Source organism: Acomys minous (genome assembly GCF_964271855.1).
Source record: "Acomys minous genome assembly, chromosome: 4".
NCBI lineage: Eukaryota > Metazoa > Chordata > Mammalia > Rodentia > Muridae > Acomys > Acomys minous.
In genome coordinates this window covers 115,094,065-115,110,291 of record NC_140486.1, presented here as the reverse complement: position 1 = coordinate 115,110,291, position 16,227 = coordinate 115,094,065, and the positions used below count along the sequence as shown (strand labels likewise).

The 16,227-nt window shown below is 51.1% G+C and overlaps 1 protein-coding gene across 26 annotated transcripts in view; it reads right to left on the bottom strand.

Moving 5' to 3' along the window:
* Positions 1–16,227, bottom strand: part of LRRFIP1 (LRR binding FLII interacting protein 1) — a 126,621-nt gene that overhangs the window by 65,761 nt on the left and 44,633 nt on the right. For 2 of the 26 annotated variants that reach the window (XM_084778592.1, XM_084778594.1), the window contains exon 1: positions 10,918–11,222. The exons of 19 other annotated variants lie outside the window; for them this stretch is intronic. In XM_084778592.1, the coding sequence (XP_084634718.1) occupies positions 10,918–10,983 (66 nt within the window). In that variant the 5' untranslated portion in view covers positions 10,984–11,222. Of the gene's footprint in view, positions 1–10,917; positions 11,237–16,227 lie in introns of those variants that run through there. 5 more of the 26 variants (XM_084778606.1, XM_084778603.1, XM_084778597.1 and 2 more) reach the window with 5 other exon arrangements.

The window sequence follows — 16,227 nt, the reverse complement described above, 5'->3', positions numbered from 1 at the left end:
TCTATTGGTCGCTCTAGAAACTTCCCATATAGGCCCATCTTGGCTCTTCACCGTGGGTTCGTGGGCAGGGCAGAGACAGGAGATGACAGGGCCAGGCTCCTGTGACAAGCCACAGGCTTGCTAGCTTCTTGGGAACTCCCCAAGCTACTGGTTCAAATGTAAATTCCCCCCTTGCCTTCTATGGGCCAGGGCTGGCACTCCCCTAGCTGCTGTGGCCCAAGACCTGGGATCCTATAAACAGCTTTATAGGCTGGGCTTTTAAACTGAGGCACTTCCTGGGGTGGGGACAGCTGGAGAGGTCCCATAGACCACCAAGGCTGCCTATGACAATTCCACAAAGCTGATCCTCTGACTCCAGACGCCCCTTTACACCCCATAAACCACACTCAAATCTAAGGGCAAACCTACCTGGGTGAGACATACACTCCAAGAACACATCCACCCTGGTGACACACACGATCCATAGACACACCCATCACCATGGGTAAGACACACACACACACACACACACACACACACACACACACACACACACGTCCAAGGACACATTCACCCTAAGTAACAAGCATGGCAAGGAGAGCCTCAGAGAAGCCAAAACTGTTTCAATCCTCTTTCTCAAGAACTTCCTTAGAGCTGTGACCTGTAGGTGTAAATTCTTCCAGCTTCTCTGTAGATTCTAAGACCCCTGGTATCAGTACCATGGCCACAGCAGGAGAGGGACAGGATCGGGCCTGGTGTGTATACTTTTCTTGCTAGGCACGAGTCTCAGGACAGCCTCAAGGCCCAGCACTCACACGAGCGGAGCCTGGATGCTAAAGGGACCACTGAAGGTAAGGGGTAGACCTCCTGTAGACTTACCTCACCTGAGCACACGATACAAACCATGCGCCTAGTCTTTCATGGCCAGAGGGGCTCCAGGCAGGGCCAGGGAGATTGCTTAGTGACACCCCCAGTGCATACTTTACTGACAGTCAAGACACTCCACTGACTTCTCAAACAGCTCTCTGAAGCCTTTGCCAGCCAGTCCCTGGGGCTGTCACAGGCTCTAGAGCCCACGGAAGGATTTCAGTGGAAGTTAATTTCTACAGTTGGTCAGTGAACTGGATACTTAGCCAAGGGGCTCTGCAGCAAGCCGGAGGGCTAGCATCAGGGCAAGCAGGCGGAACACAAATCTCATGCGGGAGCTCGGAAATCCTGGTGTGCCCCACCCACACCCATGCTAGCATGGCTGACAAACACGTGGTGGTTTCCAGACTGGGGTGGAGGTCGAAGAGGGACAGAATCCCTTTCCTGCGTTGCCTTGGTTACAGGAAGTAGCAACAGCTACCGACTTTTGTTTCTACGGAAACCCCCACAGCTTATATTCGGCAGACTCTCAAAGCAGTCTGCTATTGAGTGCAGCCAAGTGGATGCATGGTGGAACAGGAACGGGCGGGCACTAGCTGGGCACCTCTGCAACAGCGGCTGAGACCAGCCTTTGTTCCATTGACTGACTGCCAACGTCCCTTGGCTACCACATGTGTCTCATCACATTCTTAAAAGAAGTGTTCATCTTTCCAGAACCTTCTATTCCCCCCCCCCCCCCCACGAGGCTCCCAGGATCAAGGAAGTCTGCTCTTTATGGCTGTAACTGTCAATGAGGCCACAATGGGGCTACCATGGTCAGGGCAGGAATGCCCACTCTTAGAGGGTATTGAAGTGCTGGGGAAACATGGCCCTTCAGGAGGAGGTTAGGATGGCCAGGCAGTCCCATTGCCTTCTGACAGGACTGCACTGGAGAGAGCTTAGCACTGGCTACTCAGGCAGGCTCAAAGTGCAAGGTGGAATTTATACAGACCGAACACACATGTTATGCGGTTCATACTACATCACTACCCTGTGAACGACAGCAGCACGGGAAAACGAGGGGAATGAGGCAGGTATGATGATGATGACGCAACACAGCTGTACCGCCAGCACCTGGGAGGCTGAGTCAGGAGTTCAAGGCCAGTCTGGGCTATGTGAGGCCTGGCTCACCAAACCACAGCTGAATGGAAGTTTGGGAAGAGTGTTCCAGGCGTTCAAGACTTTCTCAAGGTGTGTGTGTGGGCGGAAGAATCTTAGTGTGACACACCCGTGTCAGTCTGCATCTACAGAGGTGAGGTCAGGCACGGACCCATGTGAACATCTGCCTGGTGCTCCTGAGATGGGCAGTTCACTATCAAACACACAGTGCCACAAACTACGTTTACTTATTCAGTGTGTGTGCGTGCGTGTGTGTGTGTGTGTGTGTGTGTGTGTGTGTGTCTGTGTGTCTGTGTGTCTGTGTGTAAAGGAGAGGTAAACGTCACTGTCTTCCTCCATCACTCTCTTTTTTGATACAGGGTCTCTCACTGAGCCTGGGGCTTGCCTATTTGAGCAGACCAGCTGGCCAACAAGCCCCAGGGAGCCTTCTGCCTCCCCGGCACTGGGATTACCAGGATGTCCATGACGAACTTTTACTTGGGACCTGAGTCTCCAAACTCAGGTCTTCCTGCTTGAGGTTTAAGCACTTTGCCGTGTCCCTCAGCACGGTCCTTCTGATGGCACCCAGCCACACTGGCACACCTGCCCTAGTGGGACTCAGGGCTCAGGCCACAAGATCAGTGGGGCCTAGGTTCCTCAGTGCGCAGGAGGGGATGTAGAGCATAGAGTCACAGGCTGCAGTTTAACCTCCTCTGCATAATTTCTTTAAAAACACAATCAAAATTAACTAGTTAATTAATTAGTCAAAAATGAAAAACCAGTTCCTGTACTGCTCCTGGCCAGGCCCACAGGCTCCAAGGAGGTACTGCACTACTCTGAATTTGAGGGACCCAGTGGGTAGTCCCAGAGGTGCCCAAAGCTGAGTTGAGTGTTCTCAGGGGAGCAGAGTCCCCCAGGTGGAGGTAGAGAGGGCATCTGCAGACCTGGCCTTGAGTGTGAGATCCACCACAGTTCTGGGACACAGCTTGGTAAACCCATGACAGAGGTAAGGACCAAGCTGCAGAATTTCTACAAGAAACCAGCTTACCTAACATACATGACATCCTAGGTCATATCTGACATGAAGGAAGACAATACTTACGACACTGGCCACACCAAAGCCATGACTAAGGACTTGAAGGGCTGACCAAAGAGGGCTGACCCTTCTTAATTTAGGGGTTCCCTCCAGGAACCTTATCTAGGCTCTACTCCCTCACCTCTGTCTGTTCCATTCTAGACTGTTCCCTGAAACCCATTCCTAAGGTTTCGTGGGCTGTTGACACTGCTCTTTCTAAGAATAAGCCGGAAAACTGCAGACCCCAGACACAGGCCAGCTTGTAACTACTTGCCGCAGAATACTGTCCAGCAAGCAAAACAGCTGCTGTCTTCATCACGCAAGCTGTGCCTGCCTGCAAGATCTAGCTGAGTGTTGACATTCCTTAATAAGGACAGGGTGGGAAAGCCACTGGAGAGTCCTACCATGTTTCCCAGCCGTGCCTAGGCAATCCCGTCCTAACTGCACATGGCTGTGGGGGCTGTGGGAGGGCTGTGGGCAGTGCTAGAATATGTAGGCTGGAGAAGGTTAATATAAAGTATGTGTGTCTGTGTGGCTGAGTAAGGACTTTGCAGGGCAGCATCTTTGGAATCAGCCACAGCCTTTTGCCCATGATCTCTAGAAGAAAGCCACATAAGTCCTTGGGGTCCCAAGGTTGAGCTTCAGGGAAATGTTACTGTGCTTTGTCGATGGGACCTTCAGAGAAGAGGAAAGACACTGTTTCCATCTCCTTAGGCAGGGGATTCTCCCAATACAACCCTCTTTTTACTCAGTCCACATTCCTGGAAACAACTATGGAAGAAACCATGTTCTGGAGGCACATGCCTGTAGTCCCAGCACTCGGGAGGCAGAGGCAGGCAGATCTCTGTGAGTTCAAGGCCAGGCTGAACTACAGAGTAAATCCAGGACAGCCAAAGCTACACAGAGAAACCCTGTCTTGAAAACAAACAAACAAACAAACAAACAAGGAAAAAAGAAGCAGCCACATTTTAATTCAATGGTCATTTCAATCAGGGCTGGAGGTGGAAGGGTGCCACACAATGTGCAAGATAAAGGCTTGAATCCCAGCGGCTGGAGAGTGACATAGGCTTGGAGTGTAACATAGCAAGCATTAGCCGTGCTTGCGGGCATGTGCCGAGGCCCCGAGTTCAATCTCATAAAACAAGACTCACAAGTAACATCTAATATGTCCGTATAACTTAGAAAACAGCAAAAACAGAGTCTTCTACCAGTCTTCCATCTCCACTATCCTTTGTCTTATTTAAAAAAAGAAAAGTTCCATTCAACATCCTTTCATGTGGAAATTATCAGACACAGAAAAGGGTAAATATGCTGGGTGTGGGATCACACGCGTGGAGGCCAGCACTTCTGAGCCACAAGTGGGAGGGTCAGGAAATCCAGACCAGTGTCGGTGATATAACACTCCAGTGTCAAAAAGGAGTCCGGGGCAGGGGGGTGGGGGGGTGGGGAGGGTGTATCAGAGTGTTGCACCCCAGTGCTGTGAAGCTGAGGCAGTGGTGAGAGCGAGGCAGTGGAAGCAAATGGTTGCAGATTTGCTCTCTGCCTGAACGGCCCGAAGCACTGTAGACAGTGATGCCAGTCAGCACTAGTTTCAAGCCAGCTGACCCCGGGGTCTAATTCTCCACCGCCCAGCTGAGGGGACTCGGCAAGCCTCCCAACTTTCGGAGCCCCCACAGGCTCCTTATCTGTAACTGTCTACTCCCGTGAAGGAATGGCTGACATTGTCTACATAAACCTCACCATGCTGATTCAGCAGGGGTCCTGGGAAATTTAGCTATTTTTACAACCCGTGAAGTGTCTTCCATGACAGCTACTGATGGAAGGAGAGGCAGCAAAACGCAGTTCACACCAAGTTCAGAAGTGCAACTGGGGGGAGGGGCTTACTCTCTTCCTCTAGGAAACACTCTCTCTCTCTCTCTCTCTCTCTCTCTCTCTCTCTCTCTCTCTCTCTCACACACACACACACACACACACACACACACACACACACACGGCATTGCCATGCATATATATAACCAATGTTGTTATGGGCCAAATATGGTGGCCTATCTGCATGCGATCCTAGCACTCAAAGACAGGACTGTCACAACCGTGAAAAAAGTTTGGCCACAGAGTAAGAACCTGTGTCCCCAAAAGTAAAATAAAATAAAAATGGCACGTCAGCAAGATGGCTCAGTGGGTAAAGGCACCTGGCACGAAAGCCTGTTGATCTGAGTTCCTAGAACCTTCTGGCTTCTATATATGCTGTGGCACACACACCCATTCCCCTCCAATAAAATAACACACACACAAACACACACGTACATTAAAAGACTGGAGAGAGAGGTGGCTCAGCAGTTAATGGCACCTGTTAATACATCTTGAGGACTAGAGTTTGGATTCTGCTCCCACGTTAGGCCGGGAGGAGACCCTCATAACCGCCTGTAACTACAGCTCCAGGAGAGCTGATGCTCTCTTCTGGCCTCCCGCACTCGAGTGCAAAATATACACATACATAGACATAACCAAAAAGTATAATCTTTAAAAAAGAAAGAAAGGGGGCTGGAGAGATGGCTCAGAGGTTAAGAGCACCGACTGCTTTTCCAGAGGTCCTGAGTTCAATTCCCAGCAACCACATGGTGGCTCACAACCATCTATAATATGATCTGATGTACACTGTATACATAATAAATAAATAACAACAACAAGAAAGAAAGAAAGAAAGAAAGAAAGAAAGAAAGAAAGAAACTGCTACTTTATATAGTCCTGCCTGTCCTGGAACTCACTCTTTTAACCAGACTGGCCTTGAACTCACAGAGATCCTCCTGCCTCTGGGGTGCTGGGATTAAAGGCATGCACCACCACCCAGCTGAATTACTTCTTTATTATAAAGGAGCCATACTTTAGATTCAAGGGAAACCAACCTGCCTCCCCCTGGAATGCACACTGGAAGGGCTGGGAGTGGCCTAACTGTTGTCTCTGCCTTTATCGGTTGTTCTGGAATTTGCCCCTGGGGCGGGTGACCAGTGTAGTGGTCAGCAATCACTTGGCCATTTTGAATTACTTCTTGGCTGTATTCACACTAATGTTTGGTTTAGTTTGGGAGGAAGGAGCTAATTCATTCAACTACAGCTACAATCACAGTAAGTCCAGTAAGTCCATCCTATATAAGTAAGCTAATGTCTTTAAAACTCAAAGGGGAACAGCTGGCCTCCAGTAAATGCCATCAGGTAATTAAAGCCCTCCCTTTCCCGAAGCTGCGAGGAAAGGGCTCTGGGCCCTAAGGTTAAGCCTGTAAATTGAGTGGAATTTTGGGAACTCTGGCATCAGAGTGACCGGTCACAACCAGCTCCAGTGCTGAGTCACACAGCCTGATTTTTCTGGGATAAGCGGTTCCTTTTGAGCATTGCCTTTTGAGGAGTAATGTGTGGTGCTGATGATGCCTGCCTGGCTCCATCCTGTGTAGAGTGCGCAAGCGTCTCACCCTAAGCAGGTTCAACGCCAATCGGCTGTGCTGAGAAATGGCTACCATAAGTAACTGAGTTCCTGCTCTCACTCAGAGGAGGTGGTGGCTCAGCCTCAAGTTTTATGCAGTTTGCAAAGGAGGCTTCCGCTGTGTCACAGCTGTTAGGTTAAACAGAAACCAACCTAGAGAAAAGGGGAAATTCAGTGTCCACTGTCACCCAAGACGGATACTACAAGAGATTCACTTCCGTCTTAGTTCATGGTCTCCTGTACTGGGAGTTTTGGGCTCGGGAGCTGATAATTAGAATGGCCTGGTAGCTGTGGCCTCTGGACTGGAATGAGCCTGGCTCCCAGCAGTGACAGGGGAGCTGACCTAAGCTATGGCCAGTTCTATGGGAGCAGGAGACCGGCACCCTACACAGGTCTTTCAAGGTCTTTATCCTTCCCAAGCCAAGAAGCACATGAATTCAGCCTCAAGTACAAGTATCTCAAAGTCAACCTCCATCTGCCTGCAGTGCTGGCTGAGAGGAGCCTGGAACCCAAAACAACAAAATGGGAAGCCACAGTGACGGGAAATAAAAAGTCTATGGGGGAAAAATCAGAGACACCCCCACCAAAGTAAGCTCTTAAATCACTCAGGCCAACGTGGCAGCCGAAAGCAACAGGGCTGAGGACTTGGGGCTGGGCCGTTTGGTTAGAGTGCTTGCTTGGCATAGGAGAGAGAGAGAGAGAGAGAGAGAGAGAGAGAGAGAGAGAGAGAGAGAGAAACAGACAGACAGACAGACATATATATACATATATGTATACATATACATATACGTGTGGGGGGGCATAGGAGGCACAGGCAGATACAGGGTAAGAGACAGAGAGATGGACAGAGCAGAGACAGAGAAACAGACACAGAGAGAAGGGGGAGGGAGGGAGGGAGGGAGGGAGGGAGGGAGGGAGGGAGGGAGGGAGAAGGAGGGAGAAAGAGGAAGAAGGAGAGAAAGAGAGGCCGGGAGGGAGGACAAACATGTTTGGGACACACAGACACTAAGTTAGGCTAAAAAATAAAGCAAATGGCCTCAGAGCTACAACTCAAAAGAAAAGAACTTACTATTTTTTACCTTAATTATGTGGGGAAACAACGCATTTAGAATGCCAGTCCAGACTCCCAGCTCCAAGACCTGAGGACTGGGTGGGGTACAAGTTCCTGTGAGATGAGGGGCTCTGTTGTGAGACGACATAGCCTACAAAGTTCATGCTCGAGAGCCCTGCGACTGACTGAGTTACAAAATAAACACTTGCACACTGTAGTACAGGGCTGTCGTGGTAGACATCCTGCCCTGGTTCAGCCTGTGGGCCGTGATTCACACATTTCTGGTAGGGCTAACTTCTACCCGTACCCATCTATCTGAATCCTGGCCCTGGCATGGACCAGCCCCATTCAGGTTAAGCGTTCATCAGTGTGTTGAAAGAGACCAGAGATGACACAGCCTGAGCAACGCCAAGAAGTTACGGAAGTTGAATGATGCCACTTTGGGGCTGGAGAGATGGCTTAGTGGTTAAGAGCACAGGCTGCTCTTCCCAAGGCCCCGGGTTCGATTTCCAGCACCTACGTGGTGGCGCATAGCTGTCTACTAACTCTAGTTCAAGGGATCTGAAGCCCTGGTCTACTAGTTTTCACTGGAATCAGGCAGGCAAGCGGGGCACTGACACCCATACAGCCAAAACACCCATACACATAAGATGAAGGAAAGAAAAAAAAGAAAGGAAGAAAGGAAGGCAGAAGGAAAGAAGAACGCATTTCTGCCGTGGCTGTGGAGCCTCAGACTCTTCACCATCAGGCGTGCTTAACGCTCCTCAGCCTTGCTCTCTCCCTTCCTTTTTCCTTTGTGGTGCCGAGGCCTTGAACACAGCATTGAGCAAGCGTTCCACCACAGAGTGTTAGTTATATATATATATCCTCGGCCTCTAGAGAGTTCTGTGTTTGTTTTGAAACAGGGTCTTGCTGTGTAGCCGAGGCTGGCCTACAACTGCAGTTCCTAGATGTCTGGGCCTGCCTTACCACACTCTGCTCCATCTTACCCTCTGTCTTAGCCTCAGGACTGAGGAGGCCACACCATCTGCCTGCTTCCTCCTGCCTACCTGGTCCGCTCCTAACTATTCAAGCCAGCCCTTGTCCACTGGAGACCCTGCTCCTGCGAACCAGGGACACCTCCTGCAGGAACACAAATGCCATTCTGTAACTGCCACTGCCATCTCCAGCTACATGCTCGACCCAGGGTCCAAGGCAGCTGGGTGGCCCCCCTTCTAACACACCGCCTATGCTGCACACTTCCTGCCCAGCAGGCCGCTAGCCTCATAAATAGGGGACACATTTTGTTTCTTTTTCCGTATACTTCGTTAACAAAGTTTTTTTTTTTTTTTGCTATTGTTTCGTAAACCTCTTAAAGATTCATACCTTCCTTCTAGAATTCTCTGGGACCAAATATGTGCCAGAAGAGCATTGCTTGATTTTAGAAGGGTAAGAGGGGCCTTAGACCCCATTTTGTCACATCGCAGTCCTTCATCAAAATGCAACAGAGAGAACTGCAGAGCGAGCGGTGCGTGCAGGTTTCATTGCATTAAGAGAAAGTCTAAAATTAACCTCATCTGGGACAGGGCAGGGCTCACTGCTAGATGAATTTGGCCACAATCTCACGTGTAAACATTCACACACTCCTTAGCGTTCTGTGCTTCCTGGATTCTGGAAAAGGGACGAAAGGGATGGTGAACCTTTGATCAGCCTGCCGAGCATTAGGAAGAGGAGGACCTGGTTCTAGCCTCTTACTGCTGGGCACTAACTATCTTGCCTGGGTCCCAGACAGGCTCCAAGGGTTGAGTAGGGGACTGGGGCTCGTGTCTTGGAGCTGGAGGCGGATTCCCACCTCTTGGGTCTGTCCTTGCCTTCCTTACATGCTGTTCTCAGGGCCTGCTGTTTACTCTTCCCTTTGCGTAGGACTCAGCTCTTGGTTCCTGTATGCTAGAGCAAGCCCAGGGCTGACTTCCTCCCCATGCTTGCCTTCTATGGTGTGCCTGGGCCTCTGTTCTGAACACCACCGTCTCAGAGGCCTTTCTTCCTCCTCCCTGATCTCAAGGCTCCCATGAAGAGGGCTCTGAAGTGGCCCTACAGGTTTCTTTCCTAGGTCTACAGGTTACAGACTAGCCCCAAAAGCCTGATTTACTGCCAAAAACCTAAGTGAGGTCATGGAATAAACACAGTAAAACAGCAGACAGGAAAAAAAACAAAAGAAAACCAAAAAACAGTCCCCGGCAAGCACTTTTCAAGCCAGTCACTGCAATCAAAGTTTACTTAACACCTTCCCAGCACTTCGAGGAAGCTCCCCCAGTCAAAGCAGCCCTCATCTTGCCTAGTCCACAAAAGCCATCCATAGGACCAACTCTTACCTGGTGAATAAGTGACTAAGGCTCACACTTTTATCAAGGGCTCACAAAAAAACCGGATCAAGAGGGAACCTTGGGTCTCCCTCTTGCTCTGGTACTAACTCCATAGGATACAGTTTCAAAGAGTTCCTTTTACTTTTAAAAATATTCCCATTCATAAACAGCCACAGTAACCCACTAGGTGGGGAGGGGCAGACCTGTGAGGCCAACACTGCAGAGGCTGACACATGAGGACTCCGAGTTCAAGGCTAGTGTGGGTTACTGATCCTGTCTCTACTCCCAGACCCCAAACCACAACCATAAGCTACGGAGGATTTAACAACCAAAGGTCTCCAACACGCTGGTGCCCAATTTTAAGGTGACAGTCCTCACCCATTGTCCCTCCACAAGTTAGGTAAGTTCGTAGGACCCTGCCAAAACACGAGAGGCTCCTGACACTCGCCAGAGTAGATTTGGGGTCCCCGGATCCTTGAGGGAGGTGTTCCTAAGGTCAAGAGCCTGTAAGCCCTCCAAGCCACCCAAGGCAAGGTGGTGTTACCGGATGAGGGCCCAGTTCCTAGGTGCTGTACTCTAAAATACCAAGCCAGAAATTCCCGTGAAACTCTACACCACGCTCGGACCTCAGACCTCGGCTGGATCCTGGCCAGAGCGGGCCAGCTGGCCAGAGCCTGCCTAGAGACCATCACCAGGGGCGGAGGGAGAGACCACGCTCCTTTTCGTCCTTGAGAGGGGCATTGGGATGTAAAATGTACTTTTCAGAGCGCCACCTGCGGACAACTTGCACTCAGGCACCACCTGACGGCAGGCAGAACCTGCCCTATTTCAGGATTTGCGAATGGCTCTTTCCCCGAGCCCACCTGCCTCTGCTCCAGCAAGACCACAACAGCTGAAGAGGCCGCTGCCCTTGACCTTAGAGCCAAGCGGGGACCAAACTCAGCGGTAGCGGCTGCTGGCTGGCGCAGGTCTGAACCGCGTCTTCCTCTTACCAGTCTTTGAGCTTCTGGACTCAGACAATCGATTTCCTTGTTTTGCGAGCTTGCCGGGCTGGTCATGTTGCCGAAGTGTAGACCAACTTCCTACCCACAAGTTCGCGCCACAGACCCGCTCCCTTGTCCACAGGCGGAGGGTTCTCAGCGAGGCCACATTCCCAGATCCAGGCGATCCCTTTTGGCGCACCCAGCTCGGACACCCGGCTCCGTGGTTCCCGAGCTGGGGTGCGGCTGGCAGGGCGGGGCACAGGTGGCCCTGGGCCGGGGGCGGGGGTGGCAAGAGAGCAGCCCGAGGCACACTCCGCCCCTGCCCCGCCCAACCCCGCCCCCACTCCCCACCCACCCCTATGCCTGCCACTCCTTCCTTCCCAGCCCCTTTCCCGCGCTCTTTCCAGGGGGGTGTACCCGTTCCTCTCCGGCTCCACCCACCTCTGCCTCCAACGCTCCTCCCACGCGGCCACATCCTTGTCCCTTCAGTCGCCTGCTTCACCTACGACGGCACTCCAAGCCCAAGCAAGCGCTCCTTCCGTGAGGCCCACCACAGTCTGCCCGTCAGGGACCCCACGCTCCTTCTTTGTGGTCCCGCCCACGCTCCTCCCCTTGCACCGCCTCCCTCCCCTGACAGACTGTTCCAGGCCAGCCGGCTGCGGTGCCATCAATCACCACCCAGTCCCTGCGGCAGACACCGGAAAGGCGGAGGGGGAATGACCCTGGGGACCCCACCCGCAGACACTCCCTAGCCGTCCCCGGCTGAGTCAGCGCGGGAGACTAGCCCAGGCCTCGGGAAGCACGCCTTCGGTTAGGACACGCGTGGCTTGAGCTGGAACCACACGGAACCACAGCGAATGAGCTTCTACCCGAGCGCAGCTGCACACGCCGCTGTGGTCTTCTGAGCCAGCGTGGCCTTGGGGACCACAGAGCTACCGCCCCTAGCCATGCAGGACAGTAGGGAGCCGCAAATCCGAGTTACAGCCGCGGTCCGGCAGGGCGCGGCGAGGAGCTGGTTTCTACGCAGGACAGTGACCCGACTCCTAGCACACGCCTTCCACGTCCACTCAGCGGGACCGTCCCTGATCTAACTTTAAAGCCTAGCCATGCGGACACGCAATCAGAAGGTTCCGATATTGTGCGCTATAGACAGAAACAACCCAAGGAGGCTGCGCCCTTAGCCAATCCGGGCTGTATAATCTCCCCATGACCCGCACAGCAAACCGGGGTGACCTGTTTTCTCCGCCCTAGAAGGGCTTTCTTTAGGCTCAAAAGGAAAAACAGCATGGTCCCTGGCCTGTTTCTCTATTCTCCAGAAAGACTCTGAAGAAGCCAGGTTCACATCCGAGCCCGGCTGGCTCGCTTCTTGGTAACAACAAACACGTGTGCGCTGGTCTGTGCGCACATGGATCAGCATCCTAGAACTAGGTCTCTGGGCATTGCTTCGAAGGACTGGGTTAGCGAGAGGGTTCTGAGGGGCAGGGGGACCTGGCTCAAGGAGATAAGGGAGGCATAGTTTGGGGAGTACTAAGGCCTTTTAAAGAGAATGGGCAACCATCTTTGGAGAAGTGTCTCACGTGAGGAAAACTCCCTGGAAAGGAGAGGACTGGCTTCCAGCAGCTAGCTGGTCATAACATTTTACAAATGCCGGTTTAAAGTTCTTTAGTCTACGAAGTACAATTAATTGAGAAACAGCTTTGGATAACATTGTAACGGCAAGGTCTGTGGAGTTTATGTGGGGTACAAGTAATTCTAGTAGGACTAATTTTACAGGTGAGAGAGGAGGCCAGTTAATAACACAGCCTGTTAGAGTCAGGTGCTGTATTCTAAGCCTCTGGCCACGTGGAAGACTGGGACTCCCACACCATTGCAGCCCAGGGGCAGGCTTGGTTTGCTCTGCCGGTCCCCAGACAATACTTGAAGACATTTATTGTTGACACAGGGATCATTTCCCCAGACCCAAGGTATCCCTTGGCTTCTAACAAGCTCATAAGCAAGGACTCTGTCCGCGCCTGATGCCCAGGGGTTCAGCAAAAATCACAGCACACTCTCCTTCTGTTCCTTGAATCTTCCCACAGGAACCTCGCCCACTCACTGCTGCATTGTCTTCCACAGCAGGAAGGAAGCTGGGCCTTACGTTAAAGCGGCTGAGAGAACTGGACTGAGCCAAAGAGGTGAGGCAGACCTGAGAAAAAGAAAAGTTGCCCTGGGGCGGCGGGGGGGGGGGGGGGGGGGAGAAAAGAAAAGAAAGAAAGGAAAAAAGGAAGAAAAAAAATCCCACCCAGTGCTAGGGAGGTAGAGACAAGCAGATCTCTGAGTTCTAGGCCAACCTGGTCTATATAGCCAGTCCCAAGACAGTTGGGGCTGCAGAGTTTGACCCTGTCTCAAAACAAAACAAAAAGAAAAAAAAAAATCAACCTATGTTCTAATAAATGGTAGAGGCCCAGAATTACCTTCCATTAATTTTGATGTCAAGCCCAGTGATGCCCGCCTTGATGCCCCCTCTCCAAGCCTCTCTACCCTTTTTAATGTTTTGTAAGGCCCAGTGAGGGTGACAATGAAAACGGAACCTACAAACTTCTGGAATTGGGGTGGGGGGTGGGGTGGGATGGCGCGGAGGGCAAAGAAAGGCACCCAACAGAATGGGGTATATACATCTACACAAAATTTTCACCCGAACAGAACTCTAAAGGTGTCTTGGCAGAGCAATAGAAAAGCCTTTTGCCTTGAAGAAACTCAAGCCACCTACACACACACACACACACACACACATCAAAGAAGCCCCAGGGCACCTTTGAAAGTCCGAGGGGAGCCTCATCCACTGGACTGACATCTTGGTAGTGTCAAAGGTCTAGTTCTTTTCTCTTTTTAGATGGTCTCATGTAGGAGATGCTGTCTTCAAACTCTGGGTTCTCCTGTGTCTATCTCCAGACTGTTGGGATTACAGGAGGCATGTGCCTCCATGCTCTGTAGGACCCAGGTCTTTTTATATAAAGAGCTGTGAGGTCCATGATGCAGTCAGTTTTGTTTAAGCCCTAGATCTCTTTCTGTGAGCGTATGGTAGGGTAGGCTTTGGGAACGATCTATCCCTACCATGCTTATGGTGTGTGTGTGTGTGTGTGTGTGTGTGTGTGTATGTTGTATATGAAGTGTGTGATATGCATGCGATGTATATGTGTGGGGGGTATTTTGTGTGCAGTGTATGTGGAGGGGTGTATGTTGTTTTTAGCTTGTGTGTGTGTGTGTGTGTGTGTGTGTGTGTGTGTTGGTATGTCATCTGTGGTCTCTTGGAGGAAAATAAATGTTTAGAGTCTCAAAATCAGTTCTCAGGCACACAGGATCATGCCAAGAAAGGAACAAATGGTAAAAATACAATGGCCTGCATTGTTGGAGGACCATAAGGATCACAGCTAACCAGCTCAGCCACAGAGTGAGCCAGACCGGGGCCCCACCCAAGCCCAGTTTACTCTGTCTCCCTGGCATCTGTTGCTAGGCTCCCTCGCTTTGCCTTGCTTTGTGGTTTGGGCTGCAGGGTGACCACAGAAAGCAGAGGCAGAGGGAAGGCAAAGTGGCTCTCAGCCCCAATCATTAATCAGGTAACCAACATGATGTCATCTCTCTCCATCACAACCCTAACATGTGTTTTTCACAGACATGAATCACTGGCTCCATTGACGATGGACCATAAGGCAAGCACCTCTGATGGCTTGCACACACAGTGGGCAAAAAATACACACATGAATTTTCTTACTTTGTTTACATCATTAGACAACTGTCTAAAAGCCACAGCTGTGATTAAATGTTATGATAACTGTTTGCAAAACACTTCATACAAACACACACACACACACACTGAGCCTCACAAGGTGTCTGATTGGTTCACAGACATGCTGGGAGAAGGGAACCAGGTTTCACATCTAGATCCCCACTGTAAGTCCCTGAACATCTATCAGGGCACATGTCCAGCATGCTGTATGAAACCGAGGTGTCCCCTGCCAGGCGCTCATAGGTCCTCTCTTGGGAGCACGCCCTCATCAGACTCAGTGAGCCCTTGGCTGTCTCCCTGGGCTTAACCTGGTCCAACTCTATAGGAAGCACATCTTAGAAAAAGCAATGGAGTAAGAAGGACTGCCTACATTCTTCATCTGAAGGAAATGAATGATGCCTCTTCACCTGCAATCAACTTGATGGTTGTCAGCCTCCACCTGAATCCCCCTACCCTGACAATCCTGAGCATTGTTTAGGCCCTAATTCTGCAGTGAATAGCACACATCCCTATGAAAGAGGCCCCATGCATTTTGCATCCTCCACCAATTAAATCTACCCCTATGCTTGTCACAGATCCTTCCTCTAGGCTCTAGCCCTGAGCTCTGTTCATCGGCCAATAGAATTCATTCTTCTTGTAAAAGTCACAGGTCACAAGTTCTACTGTGTTCAAAGGTGTAGGAAAAGTAAACCACCAGGTCACTCTCTGGAAGGCTATGGCCCAGTATGGGTTAAAGATGGTACTGTGGCACTTTTCATTCTTCACCTCCCACAGATTGTCACCCCACTAGCTGTGAGGCTACGGGTCCCCCAACATAACCTTGCTATCCATCTAAGGCTATTGGCATGGCAGTGAGCATACCAAGGTCAAGAGTAGAAGCTAAATCTCCCATGAATATCAGGGGCATTAATTAATAGTACCACTGAATGGAAGAGTGATCCTATCCTACCTGACGTCTGAAAAGAGTGGTACCCAAACCAGCATCCAGCTCCGGCTAAAGAGCACTTGGACCATGGGCCACACTCCTAGCCACGTCCAGTGGACAGATGATCCTGGAATCAGAGAGCTGGAAAGAAACAGCAAGTTGGTTGCTAGCATGCCATCCAGCTCCTGGGCTTCCTGCAAGAGCGTCCTCAATCCCATGCTGCCCCATGTCTGTGTTAACTTAGCCCCTCCCCCACTAGGCTCAACGGGTTCCTCAGTAATGGCTTAATGTTTTCATTGCTTGGAATGTTAGGTCTCAAACCTGGAATAAATGGCTAAGATGCCTACTTAACATATCAATGTGGACCAGGCTGCCAGGTTCTCCCAGCATCCCTTGGTCGCTGTCTGTTACAATGGGGCATACCCCGCCCCCTACCTCAACTTCTCTAGCCCTCCCCCAGCTACCCTTCCCTATATGATCCAGCCATTTTGGTTACCAAATCCTTTTTGTCTACCCTTTACCCTCCTGGTCTCCTGTCTCTCCCCTCTTCTCTCACCCCTCACCTCACATGGCCTGGCTCAGGGTCATGTTCACCCTGAAAGGTGACATCAGTGACTGGCCGAGTGCT